Here is a 24,565-nt window from a genome sequence, read left to right as displayed (position 1 = left end):
AGGAACTGGGTGGCTCTTTCCAGGAAGTCCGGGTGGAAGGGGATCTGGATTAAAAGAGAAGAAGAAACAAGTTCCCCCTTCTAGTTCCATCCACTGGCAGTTAACACGGGACCTAAATTGGCCCCTCTCCTGCCCCTAACAATATGGTAGAGTGCTGCTGGATAGAGAGGATTGACCAGCCTAGCAGGGCTAGCTGAGGACGTCTTCTCCAGCTGTCTCTTTGCAATTTTCTAAGAATCGCTTTGGTGGACGGAAGTCTTTGTCCCAGAACTGCATGACTCAGTCACGTGTTTTTATTTTATTTTATTTTTTCTTCCTCGTCATGTTTTTTTCCTTTTCAAAAACATTTTTGGTTGCCTTAGTCATGGTAGGGAAAAACAGCTCAGGATCCCGGGTCACCTTGGAAGACAACAAGTCTTAAAAAGCCCTCTCCTTTTTGTACCTTCACATTCCAGGTTGCTCCAATACAGCAGTACAAATTTGTAAGTTGCTTTTCGTGCCAAAGGATTTAACATGGCTGCTTGTAGGATGGAAGTGTCTGCGAGTGGCTAAAATTGTTCCAGATTTCTCTCCGAGATTGGAGAAGTTTCCATCTCAGATCTTGTGGGAGGTTTACTTAGGACAAAACCTGCTGAGATTTGACTGGGACAAAATGACTTTTTAATTGGAGTTACAGATATCCAGAAAGAGCTGAATGATTTTTTAAATCCACAAACCAGACTCATCAGGGCTCCCATCATCAGTTAGAAGTCAAGAACATTTATTTTCTTGTTCTTGAATGTCATTGTTTTATTTCTTAACCTCTAGACCCTAAATCCTGATCAAGACAGATAAGACAAACAGCCATGCAGGGAAAGGCCAACAAGCTACATCATGCCTTCTGTCAAAGCATTGACAAGGATGCCTAAATCGGTATAACACAACTATGCTTGGCCCCTGCCTTGTGGTTTGCAGGGTTGGTTCAAGGTCCTCTTGGCAAATGAAAGCTGGGCCCTGAATCGCTTCTGCATTTTGCCCTCCACCTGGCGTGTCAAGCCGCCAATTCATGCTCGCCCCATCACATGAGTTCTTAAAATGGCACGAGAGAACAAACCGCAACCAACTTCTTGACCTGGCAAGAAATGAAACCGCTTGCGGTCCCAAGGACGGATGGTGTCGGGAGTTGTGAGAAAAATATGAGAAATACCCATTTCTGCAAGCGAAACTGAACAGAACTCTCTTGTCCTTCCAATTCTCAGACCTTGAGATGGCTAGATTAATTTGATTCAAAACCTGGGACAACGGAGGAGGAAAAAAAAACCAGCCATTTCTGGGCTCCATAAATAAAAACCTGCAGAGAAAATCTTGGTTTTTATTTAGTGCCCTGAAAAAGGTGATTGATTGAGATTGGGGCATGGACCAGAAGGGGAAAGAGAGTTTTCCTGACAGTTTGTAGATCAAGAAGGAAATACTGGATCCTCCCGTGGAATAATGAGGAAATTATTGAGATCTGATCAGCCTTGAAGCGTCTTGCATGGGAACAGACGTTCAAAAGTACGGCGAGCTTTAGAAGAGAAAGAAAAATCTTTCCAATTTGGGGGAGAAGTGGCTTGCTTTCTCCACTCCCCCCTCCTTACTCCAAAAAATTGTCCCTAAATCAGGATTTGTTAGCTTGGGGTAGGCGCGTAAAGCATCTGAACCGTAAAAGCTGTGATTCAAAAATCCTGCAACTTTGCAAGAAGATCTTGCAAGCTTGGGAAAAGGGCTTTATTTTTATTTTTTTTAAATGCCTTCATTCTTTTACTTGTTCACATCCTCTTTCCGTGTTCTTTATAATGGCTCCCACAAATTGCTTTGTAATGAGGAAGCAACCGACCAAATCTCTTGAGTTTGCTGGTTTCCTTTCTGCGCATCAAAATCCCCCGATGTGATTTTTAGCCGGGGGATCATGTGAGGCAGCTGAGCCCTCCTTCCCCAAAACCCCTCTTCCCCGTGCCCCGGTTCCCGCACAGGATGTCTGCCTTGCTCACCCGGCCGACTGGAGCATGAGTTACATGAGATCAGTGCTGCAGATTTTCCATTGTCAACTATTCCAACCCCCCCACCCCCAAGCTGTCTCACCATAAAAACAAACCAGGCGGCCGAGGTTCTTCCTATTTGGAGTGGCCGCCCCAGAGAGATCATCTTGCACCAGAGCTGGCCTTTGACTCTCATTTCTGCTGAGGAAACAGCGATTTCTGGGACAGGTAAGCCAGGGAGCATGGATTCCAGGTATGGGGGGGGGTGTTTCTCCAAGGTGGGGGAGTGAGCAGACTTCCTTGCAGCCCTTTCACAAGGCAAGCCAGATCCCCCTCCTCAAGGGAGCTGGGAAGAGGGATCCAGTGCTCTCTCTCAGCCTGATGGGAATCCTCGCGGGATCAAGCACAAAGTCATCCGCTTCCCCCAGCCCCCCAAGAAGCCGGTGTCGAGTCCAGCTGCCAAAGTTGCAGGACGACGGGGAAAAAGAGGTGTAAATCAAAAGTTCAAAGGCCCTAAGGTTGCATCCTTTGTCTGATGCCCCTGGAGAAGAGTTTCCCAACTCTTGATTTATCTCGGATTGCATCCAGAGGCCTGCGGATCTCTATCCTGTTTTGCCGTCGTTGGAGTTTTCATGCTTTTAGGGGAAGGGAGAAAAAAAAAAAAAAACTTTCACGTGACACTGGGAAAACAGTTTTCCACCCTTAAAAGGAAGAGTGAGGCGGGAGGAGCTATTTAATGTTTAAGTCCGAAAACAAGCCGCCTTGTCCTCTGTACACCAGATAAATTGGGAGGAAACAGCTTCCTCCTTACTTCTAATTTGAGGTTTTAAGTTTCTCTCCGGCTGCCTGGGCAGACGGACGGACGTCTGTTCTGATGAAAATGGCGAAGTATCTCCATAACAGAAACCAGCTGTGGGTTTCCTTTTGGAAGAAAGAAGCGGGAGGGGGAGCGAAGACTGGCGGGGAGGGGAAATTTCAAATGGGAACCGTAATCCTTGGGGCTTGTCCAATAAACCCTTTTGGGCACAATCTCTGAACTTTCCCGTGGTGTGTGTGTGTGTGTGTGTGTGTGTGTGTGTGTGTGTCCTGTTTGATCCCCCCAGAATGCGGTCACTCGTCCTTCTGTTAGCCACAGTGCTGCCTGTGGCAAACGTGGTGGCCATGGAGTCTTCGCTGGACCAAATGCTGGACTCTCAGTGGGAGCTTTGGAAGAAAATTCACCGGAAGGATTATAACGGCAAGGTAAGGACCCGGAAGCTGCCAGGCGTGAAGTCCGATTGTGCCAAATTCAGCCCTGCTGTGCCCACGGCTTCTTTGTGCCACCTAAAACAGCCAGCTGAGGGCAGCCTTCACAGATGAGATGAACAGACAAGTAGGCAGGCTTAAATTTATAAGCCAAGCCTAATTCAAGATGGTGAGGACTAGACTCTTAGTTCCCTTTTAGACTAAAGGCTGTAATGCAAGCTGTGTACACGCACTGCGGGCCAAAAATCCGGGTAAAACTTTTAGCATCTTCTTGCTGGGCTGGGAAAGATCCTGTCTGAAATCTCAGGGGATCCCATGTGAGTAAGAAATCTGATTTATAGACCTGTCCGGGGAAGGAAAACAGAACTCTTCTACAAAGTCTTACCCAATTCTACCTCCAGGGGTGCCGTAGATAAAATCTGTTCCCAGCCTTGTATTTCTGCCTCTAAAAAGTGTTGCACAAATTCTCGAGAAAGCAAAATAAAATGTAGGGATTTCATCTTCATGTTTAAACAAGTGACTAGCACTTTGGGGCACAGAAGTGCTCCCTGTGTAACATTCAGGAATCCAGACAAAAACAAAAACAAAACAATTTTGCCACGTGGATGTCGGCTGTGTCTTTTGAGTCTAACTTTTGCCTGGGCATCTTAACAGATGGAAGAAATTCCCCGAAGGGTCATATGGGAGAAAAACCTGAAATACATCAACACCCATAATTTGGAATTCTCCCTGGGAAGACACACGTTTGAACTGGCCATGAACCACCTGGGGGATATGGTAAGACGCGACGGTTCCTCTAATAATCAAAATGGGAAGCTTGCTCAATGATAATGATGCTGTGGGTTTAAAATTACGCCTTTGTGCGAGCTGAAAAAACTAATTTTCATTGCACTTTTCCTCTCCACGCTAAAAGAAACCAGGCTGACAGACAGAAATTACTCCCATCTTCTCTGGGCGAATAATCTCACGGTTCAAACCGAAAGCGAGAATTGCTGTGCAATTCGTTGACGTGGAAAATCCACAGAATTTCCCTATTTGCTGGCTGGGATGCCTGAGCTGATATTGAAGGAAACGCTTCTCTTTTTCCCAACCTGCGCTTGTTCTAATTTGGCATCGATGCCCAAGCTGTGACTCACATGACAACGTTCAAACTATATTTTCCATTTGGGGCATGTAATTATATTCTCTTATAAGTTTTGGCCCCTTCGTTTGCATTTTCTCTTTCTCTCTCAGAAAGTGTGCCGCTTGGCACATCTCCTTAATCTTCCAACTAGAGAAAATGCATCAGTAGAGTTGAAAAGGACCTTGGGGATCTAGTCCAATTAAAGAGTCAGACCTTTGCGTTGTTTTAAGAATTCAGGTGTGGGCGGAGTTGTCTTCTCTGGTGGCCCTTTCTGTCTGGAGCCTTTCCCGTCGGCTGGGGATGATGGGATCGATGGAGGCTTAGGGAACAATTTGGAGAAGGTCGTTTTGGTGGTCTCAGGTGTAAAAGCCCTCATGACCTGGACAGCTTTTTCAGAGGAGATCAGCATCCCGTGTTCGGCTCAACCATCTTCCCCTTCTTCCTCTTCCTCTCTTTCCTGTCTGCAGACCAGTGAGGAGGTCGTTCAGAAGATGATGGGGCTTAAAGTCCCTCCCTCTCGTACCCAAAACAACGAGACTCTTTACGTTCCTGATTGGGAGAAAAGAGTTCCAGATTCTATCGATTACCGGAAAAAGGGCTACGTAACCCCAGTCAAAAACCAGGTAATGCCCCGCTGGTCGTTTTCGTGGGCTGAGGCTTGTCTGATGGAGCTCCCATTCCATCTCTGTCAAGATCTTCCCTTGGTTGGTCCATTCTGAGATATTTAAAATTATTTATTCCTAGAGGTTGAAAGAATAACCTTTCACCAGCCTCTCCCAGAGGTTCTCTGCTTTTTGCTTGGCTGCGGACCAGTAATCCGGGGGTCCTTGTGGAAAAAAAATAAAATAAAACCAACCTGATACATACAGACACACACAGCCGTGTCAACATGCAGGGTTTATTCCTCCTGTTTGGCAACAGGGCCAGTGCGGGTCTTGCTGGGCGTTTAGTTCGGTGGGCGCCCTGGAGGGGCAGCTGAAGAAGAAGACGGGCAAAGTGCTTAATCTCAGCCCCCAAAATCTCGTGGACTGCGTCACCAGCAACAGCGGCTGCGGTGGGGGCTACATGACCAACGCCTTTGAGTACGTGAAGGATAACCGGGGAATCGATTCGGACGTCTCTTATCCCTACATCGGCCAGGTAGGGGCCTGCCTCCTTTTTCAACCAGCATCGCCATTCAGATGGCCTCTCGGCTCTTTGGTCTTCTGGAAAGGGGAGGATTTGAGGAACTGGGCAGAGTTTGGAGGCTGCCGCTTGGAGAGGGAACCTGCCAACGGCAGGAGACCTGAAGCGATGGACTCCGATGTGGAAATCCTCCCTCTTTCCTTCTCCGTAGGATGAAAGCTGCATGTATAATCCCACTGGTAAGGCTGCCAAGTGCCGTGGCTTCAGAGAGATCCCGGAGGGCAACGAGAGGGCTTTGAAAAGGGCCGTAGCCCGGATCGGCCCTGTTTCGGTGGGCATCGATGCCAGCTTGTCTTCCTTCCAGTTCTACAGCCGAGGTGAGTCAGGAAAAGAAGCCAGTTGTCCAGACTGGGGTGAGACGGGGGGGAGCCATCCTGCCCACCTGGGGCACAGGAAGCCCCCTTGGGGTCTCTTTCTCTTGAATCCGTGGGGTGTTTTCCATAGATTGGACTCCCGAAACCTTCCCCAACCTTCTGTGGGCTTTAATTCACTGCTGTTAGAGAAATGGACCTTTTCACTCATCCTGAGACATCGAGAGAAACCTTATCTCCCTAGCCCCAAAGATGCTCAGGATCTGGCAATAAAAAGGAAGTTGGTTTCTCCAAAATTGAAGGCTTCTCCTTCTGATTTTCTCAGGGGTGTATTACGACGAAAACTGCAATGCCGGTAACATCAACCACGCTGTCCTGGCAGTGGGTTACGGGAGCCAAAAGGGCACCAAGCATTGGATCGTGAAAAACAGGTACTGCTCAATTTACCTCCCATTTTATCTGATTAAATACCTTCTGGGGCACCAAACTCTGTATTTTGGTGTAGGTAACCGCCGAAAAACCCTAATGCAACTTACGTTATACGTACAAATAATAATAATAATAATAATAATAACCTCCCCCAAATCAAGGAAGAAAAATGTACTGAGAAAACTATCTTTAATCACAAATAAAAACTTCATAATCCAAATGTCACTTAACCACTACAAAGTTGGATGACCAAACAGAAAAGCTGGTGGAGATTTTGAAGTCTAATTTTTATTTTATTTTTTCCCATCACAGTTGGGGGGAAGAGTGGGGTGACAAAGGCTACGTCTACATGGCCAGGAATATGGACAATGCCTGTGGAATTGCCAACTTAGCCAGCTTCCCAAAGATGTGAGCGATGGTGGCCAAACCTGATGGCAGATCCTGGTCCTTCCTTGGCCGAGGGCTGGATTCCTGAGACAATGAGAGGGACCATCGATACACAAAGGATCCATTTGGCTTCGTAAGCAGTGCTGAGAGAGTGTATTAAAAAGATCTAACCTTCCAGTTTTTTAAAAATAAATTGTTGCTGCCTTTTTTTTCTTTGCAAAAGCTAGAGAGCTGTCTTCCTAAGAGACCATAACTTTCAAATAGAAAAATCCAGTTGGAAAACCTTGGTCTTGAAGTATTTTCTTGGCTTCGGAAGTAAGAACTGCTAAAAAAAATATATAGTAAAAATCATAATCATTTTATAAGGGGTGTGCGTGCAGAACTGGGGTATCGAATGCCACTGAATTCCTGGATCTCTGCTAGAGGCTGGGGTATCTGCAAAGAAAACCAATGTTGGGATCACATTCCTATTAGCATGGAAAGAGGAAGCCTGTTTCTCAAACAGGATTTGGAAGTTGTGACCCGGAGAAGGAAAAATTGACGCCTAAGAAACAAGGGCTTTTACACACCCGCCTCCAACGGTGCAAACCAGCATTATTCTTGCAAGCATGCAAATGAGGAAATGGACACGTGAATTCCTCCCACCCTCCAACCAGAAAAAAAATGAAAATCTACCCAGGTGTTAAAAAACAAAACAAAGCATTTGTGTGTGATGGTTCACTAAAATAAGATATTTATGGTTACGCGTGGCTTTCGCTCCCGGCCTCCAAATCCCTACATGATTAATAAATACACCTGGTCCAAGGAGGATATTCTTAAATGGTGCGTTTATTTGCCCATCCTGACAAGCTGTTCTCTGGAAGAAAACATGGTCCCCCCCTTGGTTTGGGGTTTTGCAGCTGGAGGGAGGATCCGGTTGCAAATTCTGTTCCTCCTTTCTGTTCCTTTTGGTAGTTACCAGCTGCATCTCTCTTTGAAGAAAGGAAAGTTTGTGCATTTTCACTCGCACCCCTTTGTACACAAAGGCCTCTGGGGTAAATCGTGACCTCTGGGGTCTCCTTGCCTGACCTAGCAATGAGTCTCTTTGACCCAAGAGTGCGACGAAGGTTGTAGCTTTCGTAGCTCCTGTTTCAACCGTGCGGAAAGCAAGCGGAGCTTGACAAACCCTTCTCCTGACCTCACAACAGCAGTTGGCTTCAAGCTTCTGGCTTCTGGAGTGGGCCGCACTGTCACACCCCAGCAACTAAGGCTCAATTGCATCTGGGCTCAGGTTGTTCATGAACTCTTCAGGGCAGTTGACCCAATAAATCATGATCGGTTAGGTTCACCCACACACACACACACCCCACACAGAGGTAAACGGTGACTTACAAACATGGGATCTGAGTCCAGAAAGTAATCAAAGAAAGAATATCCAAGATAATTGACGTGGAAGGGACCTTGGAGGTCTTCTAGTCCAACCCTTGCTCAAGCACAGGAAACCCTACACCATTTCAGACAAATGGTTGTCCAGTCTCATTTTAAAAACCTCCAGTGTAGGAGCACCCACAACTTCTTGAAGCAAGCAAGCAATTGTTCTCACTGGCAGGAAATTTCTCCTTAATTCTAAGTTGCTTGATAAGTTTCCATCTTGTCCTGCCTTTAGGTGCTTTGGGGAACAGGGGGACCCCTTCTTCTTTGGGGCATCCCCTCAGATATTGGAACAGGGCTATCATGTCACCCTTAGCCCTTCTTTTCATGACCTAGACATCCCCAGTTCTTGCCACCCTTCTTCCTACATTTTAACCTCCAGTCCCCTAGCTTTAGGGCTAACTGGGATGGGCCTGTTCTAAGTTAAAGTCCACACATCTTACCAAGATAACACGCCTCAGGGAACATTGGGTGTGTTCATGTTTGCCCATGGGCAGCCAGGCTTTCAACATGAAATCGACCCCCTCTGTGCAAACCTGTCATCTTGATCTTTCTTGGCAAAATCTCAACCTCACCCGTGTCTTTCGTCCAAACTTCATCCCCTTAAAGGATGAGCAAAAAAAGAAAAAAGAAAAGAAAACCCTGGTAAAACCCAGCAAGCAAAAAAGAGAGAAGACTCAGATCGTTTCTGGTTTGACTGAAAGTGAAAATCACAGCCCATTTCCTTGTTGGGAGCAGGCTCATGTGACAAGGGTAATAAATTGATAGTCTCCTGTCGGCACCAGCATTGGACTGCTGCTACTTCGGTAAGCGGCTGTGTTCGGCTACGGACTTAGCCAACAATTGGCAGAAAAGAGAAAACTTTTCCCTGGGGAGTGAGGGGTCAGACACTGGGCGACTACAGTTTGGAAACATCTGCCAGCTGAAAAATGTTCAGGTAGGTAGAAGGCCATCATCTTCTTCCTTGCAACACTTTCTTTGAGAAAGTTTGTTTTTCCGCCAAAGGAGATTTGCAAGAATTGTTAACTTTAAGGTTTGAATCTCTGGATAACACTGGGTATCTTTTCATCGGGGGTCCATATTAACAAGTAAGGAAACAAGGAATTTGCTACCAAGCCTGGATCTAACAGGAACTTACAGCCAAGATACTTTGTGACGGATTAATTACTTTTATGGTGAACGATTCTTCCTGGTTTGAGTGTATTTCTTTTAGCAAAAATTAAATAGGAGCTGGGTCTTAATTCGCAAAGATGTGTTAGGTTTAAGAAATCTTCTTGATTCTTTGGATGTTTTCCAAGCAGCCTAATTCAAAGACGATATTCTCCAATTTCACATAAGACTTGACAGAGATGTGGTGGATAAGAAACTTTTCACATCATTAAAATATTTATTTGGGATACAACCTCTCCACCTTCCAGTGAGCGTTCGACTTACTGCTTGCTTTAATTTTGGAAGCTTCCTGGAGTCACTGTGAGTGAGTTGGGAGGCCATATAAATTTTCTTAACAAATAAATTAAATAGTGCTTTATCTTCCTTGCATTGTGAGCAAACTCAGTGATGTGATTAAAAGTGTGGTAATATTTTGCCTGGTGGACTTCACTATTTCTTTGTAAGAAGCAAAGCGAGATTCCTTTGAGGGTATCCTGCATTTGTTAAAGTGTACTTAGGAGTAGATTTATCCAAGTGATTTGATCACAACAGACATTAGACCTCGTAGCTCCAAGATTGTACAAACTTCTGACTGAATGCCATTGCTGCATTGTGCAAAGAAATGTTCTTACAAGCATAGATAATCAGCACTTCAACGATATAAATGGGCTTCCTTCTTGACTTACTAGTAAAAAAGAGAGTTAAACAATCATTCCTCTGGCATGTTCTGACTTGAAGAAATCCAGAGTGATCACAAACAGTGATGGATCATTGTTAGGATTCATAGGAGCCATGGACATCTTGTGGTGGTTGCAAGGCAGTCTTCTCTCAAGCTTATGTTCCAAATTTGAGTGTTTCTCTTAGTTTATAATCCAATATCTCAACAGGATGGAGATACACGTTTGGCTGATGGCCTTTTGTGTTATTGTTGCGTCGGCACCCCAGTGGCGCGGGGATCCCACGCTGAACAAGCACTGGGAATTATGGAAGAAGAAATACGGCAAAGAGTACCAAAATAAGGTAAGAGCACTCAGCAGTAAGCCCTGCAGACAAAAATAAGAAGTACACAATTCTTTTTAAAAGCAAGGTCTTCTTGTCAGCTAATTGTGACTTCTGCTTTAATTCTCAGAATCAGGAAGAGCTGCGCCGAATGACTTGGGAAAAAAACGTACAATTTATCGCACTGCACAATCTCGAATATTCGCTGGGCCTGCATTCTTATGAACTTGGCATGAATAACTTGGGAGATATGGTTAGCCATGTTGATTTAGTTAATGGATATTTAAATAGCTTGGTAACTACGCCTATTAGATGCTGGGCAAGACTAAATGATATTGCCACTAAACGGTGAAGATTAAAGAATACAGCAGGTTGAATTATTTTAAGGAGCAGGAGGTTGGTCTAGAAGACCTCCAAGACCTCCTTTTATTCTGTTATTCTGCTAATTCTCCTGTTCTATTATTCTGTTATTCCGCTCTTCTTTCATTCCTTCTTTTGGCTAAATTAATGCATGTATTTCTGATCTGTCCACAGACCAGTGAGGAAGTGTCTTTGGTCCGGACCGGCCTGAAGATCCCATCCTGGTGGACCCAAAATTCCACGTCGCACAAATCCAACGTAGGCATCGGTATTCCTGAGTCCATAGACTGGAGGGACAAAGGATGCGTCACGAATGTTAAAGACCAGGTGAGAAGGACTGTTAAGCATCCGTCGGTCTGTTCAGGATATTTTTCTGCAACTGATTTTGACCCCCTCTGTCTTTCAGTATTCGTGTGGTGCTTGCTGGGCCTTCAGTGCTGTTGGGGCCCTGGAAGCTCAGTTAAAACTCAAGACTGGGAAACTGGAGTCGCTTAGCCCGCAGAATCTTGTCGATTGCTCCACTTACTATGGGAACCATGGCTGTAATGGAGGTTATATGCCTGCTGCTTTCCAGTATATCATAGATAATAAAGGAATCAACTCCGAGGCTTCCTATCCATATAAGGCCAAGGTTTGTGTGGTTATTATTGCAGAAAATTACTTGCAACTTTGCTCTAAATTGCGGTGTCCAATCTTGGCAACTTTAAGAACTGTGGACTTCAATTCCCAGAATTCCCCAGTCAGCCATGTATAACTGATTGGGGAATTCAGGGAGTTGAAGTCCACAGATCTTAAAATTATCAACATTGGACAATCGTGGTCTAAATTCTATCTTTGGTCTTCTTCCATGATGGTTTGCAAAGCGTGAGGAGTGTTGTAATTAAACCTGGCACATTTAATCATTTCCCTGACTTCCTCAACGGAGGTTGCAAACCTACACACAGCAACATAAATAAGCCCTTGCTACTTGTTCCAAACATAATTTATAGGGTTGGGCCATAAGATCCATTTGCGCTTCTGTGTAATCATCCAACTTTAAGGAAAACAGAGGAATAATTCAGAATGAATGGCTACTCCATCTTAAAAGATATATTTTTTGTTTCATTCACATCAAATGGAGCATTATCAAGATGGCATCTGCACCTTTTGAAGCAACGAAAGAGGTGACAATGTCATAGTATTAAATTATAATGGAATGAATCAACCATCAATTACAAGCAGTGATATTTTAACATACTTTCTCAATCCTTATCACCACTATAAAAATTACATTTATCCCTCATCATGCTTTTGCTGACCAAACTGAGGTGGAGAAATGCTTATTGTGATTCCAGACCCATTTATTTTACCTTAATTAAAATATTGTTTTTGCAAGACACCCAATGCAACATGCATTTATGTTTTACAGTCACTGTGGTTGGGCTGAGTTCCAGCCATAAATTTTTGCACCTCCCAAAGGTGTTGGCCTCACCTACAACCTGGAAGAGGCTGGGGTTTTAAACGCCAACAAAATTATGGTTATTTAAGAAATAAGCCAGAAGGAAAAACACTGGAGTTGAGTGGGGCACAAATATGTGGGTTTACTTAGAAGGAAAACCAGTTTGAACTTTTTCCTGCTTCCTGCAGGATGGGCTATGTCGTTATAATCCCGCTGCACGAGCTGCTACCTGTTCTAAATATATCTTGCTTCCGTCTGGAAATGAGACTTACCTGCAGGATGCTGTAGCCAAAATTGGACCAGTGTCAGTGGCCGTCAATGCAAACCAGCCAACGTTCTTTTTGTATAGGAGAGGTGAGGTCTTAACATTCAGACACACAGAAACATGGAGTGCGCCAGCATTTATGTTGATCTGTTAAATGAACAAGATTCGGTTTTGTGAGTTTGGGATCCTGGGTTCCTGATAAACATTTACAAGTGAATCCAACTTTTTTTTCCAAATAGGAGTTTATAATGATGCCAAATGCATCAGTCAGCATTTGAATCATGCTGTCCTTGTGGTTGGATACGGAAAGGAGAATGGCATGGATTACTGGCTTGTGAAAAACAGGTATGCCAGCCCTTGGACAGTTTCAAGGTCTAAACCAGGATTAATAATCAGGCATAGTTATTTTGAGATGCTTTGGTCTTAAATATAAACACATTCTTTTCTACAAATAATTTAGGACCTTCTTGAGGTTATTTTCGACACATCCCTGCTCTGCAGACTGGAGTCAAACATTGCATTATACCAAAATGCATTTGCAAGAGGCCACCACTCCTTAGCAGATGGCCCTGGCATCTTGCTTATTTTTGCCCCTTGTCAATCAAAGCATCTAACTTTTCAGACGCCAAAGAAATCCTATATAATTTGAGCAATATCAGTGGCATTCCCAGCCCACCGCACTGCGTCCTCATTTAGATTCCTTACTTAAGAAAGCTCATTCCTAAAGCATGTGTTCATCATTTTCCTTTTTTTTTTTATTCCAACAGTTGGGGAATCAATTTTGGCCTTGAAGGCTATATTAAAATTGCAAGAAATCAAGGGAATCGCTGCGGCATCGCCAGCTACTGCTCATACCCGTTAATGTAGATGGCATCTCCACTTTGCAGTGGATATTCTCTTCGCTTGAGGCAGCTAATTTTAGCCTTGAAATATATATATATATATCTAACTGTTGCATTCGAGAAGAGCGATTGATCACCAAAACCCAGATCTTCCATTCGGCTCCACCTGGTAGATCTAAGACAAGCTGCCCAAATGAGGGTTTATCTGGATTTAGTTTGGACTTTGCTAATGATCCCTGGGGCACGGCCAGGCTTAATCGGTTAATCAGGTAATGTCTGCCAATCTGCTTTGAGCAAGCAGAGAGCTGGGTAATTGTCAAGGATTTCCATTTCGGGCCACCTGAAAACGGGATGGAGTAAAAACAGCGTCCATAATCTTCATTCAGGAATTTAAACCAAAGTCTTATTTAAAGTTCAGCCATTTGCAAGACAGTTTCTTATCGGGAAAGAGTCAAATGCATATAAGTTGAACTTTGGACTCATTTAACATGAGGAAGAAAAGAACATTTTCACTGCTTGGAGCCACTGCATGGAATACGACATTAGAAACATGGAATCTTAGGGCTGGAAGGGACCTTGGAGGTCATTTAGTCTAACCCTCTGCCCAAGACTGGCGACCTTATACTATCCCGGACAAATAGTTGTTCAATCTTTTGAAAACCTCCAGCAATGGAGATTTTTTGTTCTTCTTGCAACGTATGCTGGATCCTTTCTGAACCTGGATGAAATATAATTCGAAATGTATTTAACCTTGGCCTGTATTAAAGGTTATTAAAGGCAATGCATGTTCAAGAAATCGTGGCTTATTGTGATGTGAAAACCCACTTGCTTTGTTGATTCCATGGTGGTTTATTGTTGGTGTGTTGTCCCTTTGACCAAAAAAAAGGAAGAAAAAAGGATAGAGAATACAGGGGCTAGAAAAAAGCATAATTCTACCCCAGCCCTGAAAAAGATAGCACATTAAGCATTATCCCCCATCATGAATGATGGGGATTGTAGTCACAGCGTTATTTTTCCCCCTCGTGCCTTCTTTGACCTGGGAGACGGTGGGCATTCGACAACTCATCCTTCTCTGAACATGCTGATTTGGGGTAGAGATGGGGTTTGTAGTCCCAACCCATCGAGAAGGAGACAGCTGGCCACAATTGCCTTCTGGTTTTTAAGGATGCTTTTAAAATTGCCCTTAAACATTTATATTAAAAGCCCCGTGTATGACACAGGAAACTATATGAATTTAGCTGATAAACATATGTTTTAAATATAAATGCTGGAGATGGGTGGCCAAAAACTAAGCAATCTTTAAATAATAATAAATAATTTTAAAGGCATGTTTACAAGTCATCACCAGGTATCTATCTCTCTATATCTATATCTTATCTCTATGTAAAAATGAGGTGATTCCCACTTAGATAGAGCATCCCCAACAGGGGGCGCATTACATCATAGGGATGTGATGTCATCCTGCATGACGTCATTGGGCAGGGCTCCAATCAGCAGCCATGCCTGTTTTGAAAAAAGGTAGGAAAAGCCGGGGTGGGGGTGGGGAGGGGCAACGGTTGGGCTGCCTGAGGAAAAAAGGCGGGAAAGGCGAAAACGCGCCTCGTGTTTGAGGGAGACAGCAGCCCCAAGCGGCCATTTTCCTCCCTCAGGGTGGGCCTTCTCTCCCCTTTCCCAATGTCCTTTTTTTAAAAGAATACACACCATATTGGGGGCTCCAGATCTCTCCAACTAGGCAATCCAATTTCTCCTCTCCTGCAATGGCCGTGATTGCTGGCTGTGAGGAGAATGGCTGGTTCTGGCCTCTTTTGCATCCACTGGCTCTTGATCGCCATTTTGAACCTTTGTGATGAACAAGATGGCAAAGACTAACCTTGGTTCCCCCTCAGGGGCCAAGCTTTCTCTTTCTCTTAGGAATGGAAGGGCAGCAAAAATGGAGGATAGCCTGGAGATCCACTTAGCATCCTCCACCAGCTGGCTTTTCTCAATATGGCAGCCACTTTGGGGGCCCGAGGGGGGAAAAAGATGGCGGACACTGCAATTCTCTATATTTTGGGAAACCGGCATCTCCACAACAATAAATCCTGGCACATTTATTCCAGGAACACATAATTGCTCCCATCAAAACTGGTTCTACTTGAAAGCCACCTTACCCAACCTGTTTAGCCATCCTGGTTTGGCAACTAGAATTGATGGCTTAGGGTAGAGGTGTCCAAAATGACAATTTTCAGACCTGGAGACTTCAAGTCCCAGAATTCCCATCCTGACAGGGGAATTCTGGGAGTTGAAGTCCACCAGCTTTAAAGTTGCCAAGGTTGGACATCCCTGGCTTAGGGCATTGTGGGAAGGCAAGCCACAAACACCCCCAAGCTGGACCATTTCTCCTAATTCTTCCCCTTAATAATCCAGGACTAACCAATCCTTTTATTGTTTATTTTATTAACAGAGGATTGCAATATCCCATTAGAAAAGGACATGGCAACTTTGCAGAAGCAAAGGAATCCTCTGGTAGGCTTGAGGCGCCTGAAGACAGATCCTACCCAGCATTGAAATCTAGGATCGTTTGGCCCGGAAGATCAAGGGTTTCTTTCTTTTCCAGAGTGTGGCCACATTCCCCACCAAAATTGCAACCGAACAGCAATCCCTCATGTTGGTGAAGCGGCTGCTGGCCATCTCCGTCTCCTGCATCACCTATCTCAGGGGCATTTTGCCCGAATCTGCCTATGGGACAAGATATTTAGATGGTAATGCCCTTTCCATGTATTTGAGGCAAAAAAAGAAGGAGAAATCCTGCTGGAAAAGGGATTGGGAAGGATGTGGAAAAACTTGAAAAACATGGAGGTTCCAAGAGAGAAAATGGACCTTTACCATCAATAATCCCACACACTCCTTGGAGAGCCCTTTCTCGAGAAAAAAATGCATTTAAATGCATGCAAGGAAATATATAAAGCAGGGATTTCTAAGTTTGGCAACTTTAAGACCTGTGGACTTCCATTCCCAGAATTCCCCAGCCAGCCAAGCATGTGGACTTGTGGACTTCAACTCCCAGAATCCCTTAGCCATGACATGGCTGGCTGGGGAATTCTGGGAGTTGAAGTCCACAGGTCTTAAATTTGTCAAGCTTGGACACACCCCTGATATAAAGGGATAGGTTGAGTTTCAAAGGAATCAATCATGCTCTAGTAATAACATTGAGATGTTCTAAAAAAAATATTGCATATGAAAGGAAAACAATTACTTTAATTTTTTTCTAAACCAGTGTGAACTTTTTGCTAGGCTGGCCAACAGCAGGAAGTTAAAATAACTGAAACCTTTCTCGGGGGAGGAAATGGAGGTATTGCTTCTTATGGAGCAGGTTTTTTTTTAATAGTTCCATTTTCAAGGCTATGGGGTATAAGGCTATTGACATATTTTGCATGGAAAGGTTTGGATCTCTGAATCTCCTAATCAGGGAGATTTTGCAGATGCATGATGATGTTATACGGATTATATCATTTCCCTGCACGATGACATCATGAGGGCGATGTCACTGACATCTCCCCCCCACCCCGACAGCCATCGAATGAGGCAAGAGGGTCCACAACTCAGATTTCATAGAAGCAAAATATTTTAGATCAGCCAGTCAAAAGTTTAATTGCAATTAATGCTGGTGGTTTGTTTGTGTCTTTCAAGATCTATGCGTGAAGATCCTAAAAGAAGATAAAAAATGCCCTGGGTCCAGCCAGCTCGTGAAATGGTATGTTTTCTACCATTTGCAGGTTCCTGCACATTTGTGTCCTCTGGCAGGAATGGCAGCAGAAAATGAATTCCACTTTTGCAAATTCATATGTTTTCCTGATTCATCTTATTTAACCAAGGAGATGAATGTATTGGACAGCAAAGTCGCTGGTATTTGGGCAGTGTACAAATTAAATAAGTCTTGGGGATGATGTATTGTAACAGAAGCATGTGTTCAATTAAATTAATGTTATGCTTCATGCATAAGTATATAAATTGACTTTCTTAGCCAAACCCACTGGTAAGCAGTCATGAATGCTATATAGAAATAATTGCATAGTCTGGCACTATTGCATATTTTTGGTTTCAATTAATTCACTTAAAGTGTATTTTCAGTTCATGCATGCAAAAGCTAAGCGTAAAGCCTCAATCATATTTAATTTTTTGCAGGATGCTAGGATGTTACGATGCCCTGCAGAAAAAATATGTAAGTCAGCATTTGGTCTCTAACGGGCTATAGTTTTACAAGTATGAAAACCCTTCTAATATCAATTTCTTTCTTGCTTGTCTTTTAAACAGCTCAGATTAATCGTCTTAGCAGTAAGTTTGGCAAATATATACATTCTATATATGGAAATAAAGCTTTCCTTTCTCCTTGCTTGATTTTCATTTTGTTGTTTATCACTGAATACAGGTCTACACCAACCAGGAGGATCCCCAGGTATGTCATCTATGTCATTTCTTACAAACTTTGTGATTGGATGCTTTGATTTGGATAAAAACATCTATTAAAATTCTTATAAAGGCATTTATTACAAAGAATATTTTGATAAAGGTGGATACTAAAAGCTTTGCATGCATTATGTTAATCAGGATAACAGAAACTATCAGCACTGGAGCTAGAAAGAAATGAGTTAGCTCTTTTGTTCTTCGGGAACGAAGTATTTTTTTCCCTTATAAAAATACTTTTGTTGACACAGAAAATAACAAAGCCACAACCCACTAGGTGTCACCCTACCTCTGTATTATATTATTGTAAACATACTGGAGGCTGGTTTTTCTCCCCATCCTTGTAGTTTTAGTTGGACCATTAAGAAACCACTTACTCTTTGATTTTTTTTTTCTTATGCAAAATGCTGTTCCCCAAATTCATCTTATGCGCAAGGCTTTGAAATTTGTTTCTTGGCATTACAAAATAGATTTGATCCTGTCATTTCGCTCACAGTTCTCCTTCTGAGTGCTAGATAAATAACTGCTGCATTTTGTATTAGACGGTTACAGAATGTTACCAGTTTAAGTTCAAATACACAGACAAAGGACCTTCAATGGATTTCAGAAGGTATGCCTTTATTTTTTCCCCCTTCATCAAAGAACTCCAGTAAAATATTTTTCGAGCTATTTGTCTCAGTAAAGTGTGGAGAAATGTACGGTTTGATTTTGGAACCTGAACGTTAAGCTGTGTGTGTTTGTTGACAAGAAAAATGTACGTTTGCTTCAAAACAATTGCTCACTAAAAGTTGGCTTGTTACAAAGTCAATATAGGGTTGCTGCAACAAACATGATCAAAAATATCTTTGGCCACCTCTGAAATTCTTCAGAAATTCAAAAAATTGCAAACATAGGCTTGCCTTTTAGAATTAAGAAGACCCCTAACTCGTCATGCAAGACTGAATGGGCTTCCAGAGGCTGTCGGAAAGGCAGCCTCGCCCCCTCACCCTTCTCCCCACAATTGGTATTCATGCTCATATGCCCTTTGACCTTTTAGGTCCCATCCAGCCTTCCTGGTTTGTCCTCCCTGATAGATTTATCTTCCATGATGAATCTGACTAATTCCCCTTTAAAGCTATTTAAGCGAGTGGAAAGAACAACACCACATCCTATGGAGCAATTGTCATAAATTAGATCGTGGCATTCCGTGAAAACATCCTGCCTATGGTGTGTGCTGCTGAATCAGGTTGTGTTGCACAACATCACATTCAAGAGAGAGACAGACAATTCTATGTCTCCACATCTTGCATACTTTTATAAACACCTCTGTTTGTGTCTGACTTCCCCAACCCTCCTGGTCAAGGACTGTTTTGCTGCCCTCGCTGTGCTCCCTTTGGGGTAACTTTTGTCTGCAGACACAGCTGGGTGCAAGGAATGTCTTGGACAGAGCTGGGTTTATAGTCTTGGGAAGGAAGCTAAAACGTCAGGATCCTCCTTTTTAGGGGAGGTAATGAACTTATGGGACCCTCGTAACACAACTCCGGCTACTTTGTGCTTCTAGTCAGCAGAGTCAATCGAGCATCACATGTGCTGATACTAAGAAAGCAAGTATCCTGCTCATCCGGAAGATTTATATCCTGATGCAAAACCTGGGCCCGCTGCCTGATAATGTCTGCCTGACAATGAAGCTGTTCTATTATGATGAAGGTATCCTTAAAATTTTAATATCATCTAATAAGGGAAATAGGTTAAGCTTACCAACCTGTGTCATGGCAGAGCATGGATTATTTTCTTTCCAGTTACGCCCCCTGACTACCAGCCCCCTGGATTCAAAGAGGGCGACTGCGAAGGGATGGCCTTCGAGGGGGAGCCGATGTACCTCAATGTTGGGGAGGTTCCCACCCCTTTTCATATGCTGAAAGTGAAAGTGACCACTGAGAAGGACCGCATGGAGTGTGTGGACAAAGCCATCCTAAGGGAGGACGCCTCCCTTGCTTCCGTGCAGGGCTGGCACCTTCAGGAAGACCAGCATCAAAAAATGGATGTAAGAGTTTTGGGATTTATTTGTTTGCTTGAAGGAATCTGTTTTATGTTTTATGCTGTGGGTCACCATAACACCACTTGCATTGCCCGTCCTCAAAATTATCAAAACAGTTCCGTTGGAAGACATTCTTGTTTTGTGTACTTTGCGCAGGAAGATTTTGTGCCAGAAAATAAAACAGGAGGGCAGAAGGATGCAAGCAGGAAGCTGCACCCTGAAGGTACGCGTAGCGTAGGATCTTCTTCTATATCAAAATAACTGGGCGTTCCTCTTAGTTTCCCTGCTTTTTCTGGGCATCAGACGAAGTTGTGAACTCAATGGCTTTAATGTGAATCATGTATGTTCAAAAAATAAGCACGGGGTTGAAAAAGAAGACATTGAAATAAATACTCAAATATCTCTTTTCACCTCCAGAAAGATGACACAAATGTTATGGGTTAAATTCTGTCCCTATGAAAAGTCCTTCTGACTGGAAAGCATTTTGCTTATATTTTATTAAAGTTTGTTGGTTTTATTGAATTTATATAGCTGTCTTTCCCATGCATTTAAACCTTGGGTGATGCAAATTGAGTTGGGACAGGTTGTTTTGGACTAAACATGTGGATGGAGAAGTATTTAGCTATCCCAGGTACTTTGCTAGTCTTGGGAAAGGGAGGAAGAACAAATGTTCCGCACCACAGCCTCTCAGCCTCGCTTCCTGCACAGAGACCAGTGTGACTCCTTCTGCCTAATTTTGAAAATGTATTAAGGCAGCTCCAAAGTTTAATTATCGTTCATTTGGTTTTCTGAAGAACTGCATAATCCTTTACAGAGCCAAACCTAATTTGCACAGAGGAGGAGAAAATCACAGAAGAACACCCGAGCTGCCCCATCAATAATTCTAAGGTACAAAGCACAGTTTTCTTTCCCAACATCCCTGCTCTCCCCACAGGATAAAAGAAGAAAACTGGTTCAGCTATTTGAGTGCAGGAACATGCTGCTTTCACCAGTTCCAGCCTGTGCCATTATGAATTTATTTTCCCAACCATGCTGTGCTGGGATAGCTTCTCAACTTCCAATTAATTTACTTTTGTTTTATTTACAACGTGGCAAATGATTGTTAAAGAACGGCCCAACTGAAGCTTATGAACAAAACTGTGTTTAGTGTTCAAGGCTCAGCTTGAAGCTGAGGACTGTATCGCAAAGATGAGAGGAAGCAAGCCTTTTTATGGACAAAAGCCTCTGTCCTACCTGTTCCTAAATAGCTTATGGTACACGACTCTTAAGCTTGAAAAAAGCAGAAACGTGGTCCATTAAAGTTTAGCCAGTCACTATTTGGTTGTTTTAACTCTTTTTAGGTGGATCATTTAATAAGCAAGACATCAGAACTTGAAGTCACCGAGAGCAGAACCCGAAGCGGGAAAAAATTTCAGCGAAACATAGTAAGTGTTTTATTCTTAAACATGCATTATTTTAAAAGATCAGACTGATAAGCACACAGGCATGACAGCATTGATCGTTAGCACTAACTGCTCTTAATTTATCCTCCTAAATTTGAATTACTTCCCTGGTATCTCCGCTTCGTTACTGTTCCCATAACTGGGTTGACTTTGTTACGTTTGTTGTTAATGAAAACATTAATTCCTATAACAAATTTCCTTGCAACCTATCGTTTTATTTTATCCTCACACTGACCTTTTCTTGTGAATGTCTTAAGATCGCATGCTAAGATGCGCTGACTTTTAGACTGACTTTAAATTTGGACGGCTAGGATCCGAGACGGGAAATACGAGCACAGCTAAGTAGCAGCCCTTAGTAGTGTCTCTTTGGTCTTCACACCAGCTGTTTAATGAAAAAACATGAGGTCAAATCCGTCCCAGGAAGGCTTCCAGCTCTCATACTTGACTGTCCGCAAGGTGCAGAGAAAACGGTGCTGATTAAGAGATTAAATGACTGGCGTGAAAGCCTGTTGGGGGGTGGCTTTTATAAGAACTCCCACCCTGAATTCCCAGTTTCCAGGAGAAAGTGTTCCAGAAAGAACCTTTAGGTCAGTCTGAATCTTTGCAGATCCTCCCATCCATCATACAAAGTGCTACTAAAAAAAAAAACCACTCTTTGCACCAGCCAAATGCCTGATTGATATAAAATTGTCCACCTATAAGCATTGAGGGAAAGATTCTGCCAGAATCAGCAACTTAAGAAGTGCCCTTTAGCATGTACAGCAGGGGAAGTAAATCACATGTCATCAGGACCAAGCTACGGCTTGCCCTCACTGTCGCCACTCGTAGAGAGCCCTTCATTAATTTTTTAGCACGAGCCGAGGAAGAGTAACAGCCTGCAGATGCCTCGTGAGCGTCTTAATGGCCGTCTGCAGGCTTTTCTCCCAGAGTAACGGTTCCTCTGTCTCTGTCAAGGGTGCCGTGGAAAACACAAAGCAGAGGCCGTCCAAGGGTGCCGAAGCCCAGAAGAGAAGGAGCTCGGAACTGGAGAAGCCTGTAAGTGCTTCTGCGCCACACTTAGACCTTCCCCTTCCTTTCTCCAAGCAGGATTTGGGCAGGATAAATAGAAAGTCTGACCTCTTGAAAGGTCCGCTTTGCAAAGGGAGGCGGCTCGCAGGGCGATGGAGGCTCACGGCTGCCCATCCCTTTCACGCCTCTGCACATTTAGCCTTGCAGTCCTTTACTCACACTTGCTCCAGGGTAACTGTGGCTTGGACCGTAGCCACAGTCAGAGACACATTCTACAAAATAAGCGAGCCAAGTCGGAGCTGCCGAAATAAATCCAGCCAGGGATGCGATAAACTCAAAGCCATGCCACTGAACACAGCGGTGGTTCTGTTTGAAGTTCTGCAGCCCACCATAAAATATTGTTCTGGGGTGCACAGCCACACATTTGTGCACGTAACAGGTGTGACACCACAGGTAGCCCAGGTCTTCCTAAGACTGTCTCTTTTTTGGCCGTGTAAAGTTTGGGACCGACACTCTGACAATTCTGTCTTCTACAACCACTTGGTTTTGTAATAGAATAAGCTGCATTTTTGCGTAATAGTACATTTCCCCACCTCTCTCAGTCACTGACTGGTGGAGGATCAATCTATTTTGGAGAGGGATATCCATCCACCTTATTGCTTATATTCTAAGGCACTTCCTGCAACATTAGCGAGGCTTAATTCTCAATCAAATCCACATACGTTCACTGAAATGCTACCCTAAATCTTAAACAGGTTTGCTGGAGACGGCCGATCTTGCATTTTTCTGTCAAATCCTCCATTTAATCTCCATCGATGTTTTTATTGACATTGTGCCACATTCTTCATGTTTACCGAAGAATAAGTCCCTTAAAGTTCAGCCGCGCTTGCATGATGGGAAACGCAGGCCGGATTGCAGCCAAATACACCTTCACCCACACACCCTGCTTTTTTTTTTGCAGCAATGGCTGAAAATTTACAGGCCTTTTCTCATCACCTCTAGCCTAAGTAAAGAATTACATGTTCCAGCACTTCCCCTGTATAAATGAGTGGCTGCTAATGCTCGTGGCACTTTCAAGTCTAATGGCAAACAGAGCACACACAAAAAAAGAAGTAATAGAACATACTGGCTGGAATATATCAGCTCCAAAGGGAAGCGGAGTTGCGGCCGCGGTTGCGATTGTGTATTAAATGGGCAAACATTTCCCCCGGCTGTCCTTGGAGCGCCCCGTCCTCTGCAAAGGGGAAGAAGCCGGGTTTAAAAATCCCTATTTGATTTCATTTCACGAAACCCTTCAGAGAGAAAGGTTTGCCTGTCAAGGGCATCCAGACTGCCCCTTAAAACGGGGGGAGAATTAGGCAGGTTTGCTGCCTTGAGCTGTTTATCAGAATGATGAAGGTGGGGTATAAATAAATGAATAAAAATAAAAAAACCGCCACCTGGGTTCCTGTTCACGGATCTGCTCCGCTCAGCAACCCACCCCAAAGAGTTTATTTGCAATCAAGGAGAACGATAAAAGGGGGCGAGGAGGAAGCGGGAATTCTCACGAAACGATTTACATTCTGCATCTGCTTTTTGGCTTTTTTTCTCCCCCCCCCCTTCCAGGTTTATCCTCTGGATTTCTCCTCTAGCCAAGACGTCAGTCCCAAGCGGAAGAAAATTAGCCAGCCCAAGGAAGAGTTCTAGGCCCCCCCTTGACTTCCCTCCCTCAGCCTGTTGCTTTTTCCCTTCTGGATGTTTCAAAGAATGTGTTTTGCAAAGATTAAAGCCACTGGAACGTGTGCGGGGCTCTCCTGTTCTTATTTCACTTACGGGACGGGACGGGGGGGAGATCCAGGGGCGCATCCCACCCACAAGCCTGGGGGAAAAAAGGGGGGTGGCGTGCAATCCTCGAGTTGTGGCCGCAACCGAGCCCCAAGTTCCGGCCACTGAGTGAGTCAGTCGCCAAGTGCCTGAATTCTGATCCTGGGATCCTGGGGATGCTTTTCCCCCCAGGGTGGCTGCAGCTTCGGACGGCTGTGAGTCGGGGTCTCGGCTGCCCAAGAAGGGGCCACGCAGGGCGCCTGGGCCCTGGGGTTGGGGGCCACGAGGAGGGCCCCCCGCTTTGCCCCCCAAAACCGCCCCTGGGGGGGGCGGAGGAAAAAAAATGGGGGTCTTGGGGGGGGTCCCCTCTGCGGGGGGAGGGAGGCTTCCCCCAGAGAAGGCGGGGCGCCTTCGAGGGAGCTTCTTCCGGAAGCCCCTCCCCCACCCAGGCCTTTTTTTCCCCGCCTTTTTCTCCTCAGCTGCCAGGCGGTGAGTGGCGGCCTCTCCCCCTCCTCCCCCCCCCGCCCCTCAGACGGGCTCCCCTCTTGCGGCTAAGCCCCGGTGGAATCAGCGCGCCTGGTCTCCTTCTCCATCTGGGAACCGTGAGGAAGATTGCCCCTGCGGCTGGAGGCTCCACTCCCAGCCCCCAGGCCTGCCCTTTCCTGGGCCAGGGTCTCCCTCTCAGGCGGGCCTCTGTGCGCGTGTGCGGGGG

General features: G+C 44.4%; 3 protein-coding genes across 5 annotated transcripts; all 3 read left to right on the top strand.

Annotated features, from left to right (window-relative positions):
- Positions 1–1,837: 1,837 nt before the first annotated feature.
- Positions 1,838–6,959, top strand: CTSK (cathepsin K). 3 transcript variants are annotated; one of them, XM_026720229.2, is made up of 8 exons: positions 1,838–2,225; positions 3,101–3,239; positions 3,897–4,019; positions 4,833–4,988; positions 5,287–5,505; positions 5,702–5,867; positions 6,187–6,292; positions 6,603–6,959. In XM_026720229.2, the coding sequence occupies exons 2-8, from the start codon at positions 3,102–3,104 to the stop codon at positions 6,700–6,702; spliced, it is 1,008 nt and encodes a 335-aa protein (XP_026576014.1). In that variant the 5' UTR covers positions 1,838–2,225; position 3,101; the 3' UTR covers positions 6,703–6,959. The 3 variants fall into 3 exon arrangements, with proteins under 3 accessions (XP_026576014.1, XP_087770070.1, XP_087770071.1); XM_087913944.1 differs by having other exon boundaries at positions 2,121–2,250; XM_087913945.1 differs by lacking the exon at positions 1,838–2,225 and adding an exon at positions 2,670–2,909.
- Positions 6,960–8,811: 1,852 nt separating this feature from the next.
- Positions 8,812–13,936, top strand: CTSS (cathepsin S). The gene is made up of 8 exons (XM_026720197.2): positions 8,812–9,024; positions 10,124–10,256; positions 10,366–10,488; positions 10,770–10,922; positions 11,002–11,226; positions 12,222–12,387; positions 12,538–12,643; positions 13,066–13,936. The coding sequence occupies exons 1-8, from the start codon at positions 9,017–9,019 to the stop codon at positions 13,163–13,165; spliced, it is 1,014 nt and encodes a 337-aa protein (XP_026575982.1). The 5' UTR covers positions 8,812–9,016; the 3' UTR covers positions 13,166–13,936.
- A 1,650-nt stretch (positions 13,937–15,586) lies between these two features.
- Positions 15,587–23,814, top strand: HORMAD1 (HORMA domain containing 1). The gene is made up of 14 exons (XM_026720203.2): positions 15,587–15,645; positions 15,737–15,881; positions 16,810–16,873; positions 17,305–17,341; positions 17,434–17,454; positions 17,549–17,575; positions 18,126–18,193; positions 19,124–19,269; positions 19,362–19,606; positions 19,757–19,823; positions 20,415–20,488; positions 20,941–21,024; positions 21,997–22,077; positions 23,656–23,814. The coding sequence occupies exons 1-14, from the start codon at positions 15,613–15,615 to the stop codon at positions 23,734–23,736; spliced, it is 1,173 nt and encodes a 390-aa protein (XP_026575988.1). The 5' UTR covers positions 15,587–15,612; the 3' UTR covers positions 23,737–23,814.
- Positions 23,815–24,565: the final 751 nt, after the last annotated feature.

The sequence above is a fragment of the Pseudonaja textilis genome, chromosome 16, assembly GCF_049901715.1.
Source record: "Pseudonaja textilis isolate UNSWEBS1 chromosome 16, rPseTex1.2, whole genome shotgun sequence".
In the NCBI taxonomy this organism is placed as follows: Eukaryota; Metazoa; Chordata; class Lepidosauria; order Squamata; family Elapidae; genus Pseudonaja; species Pseudonaja textilis.
The sequence above is the reverse complement of the archived record's forward strand: the minus strand, read 5'-3'. Positions and strand labels throughout refer to the sequence as shown.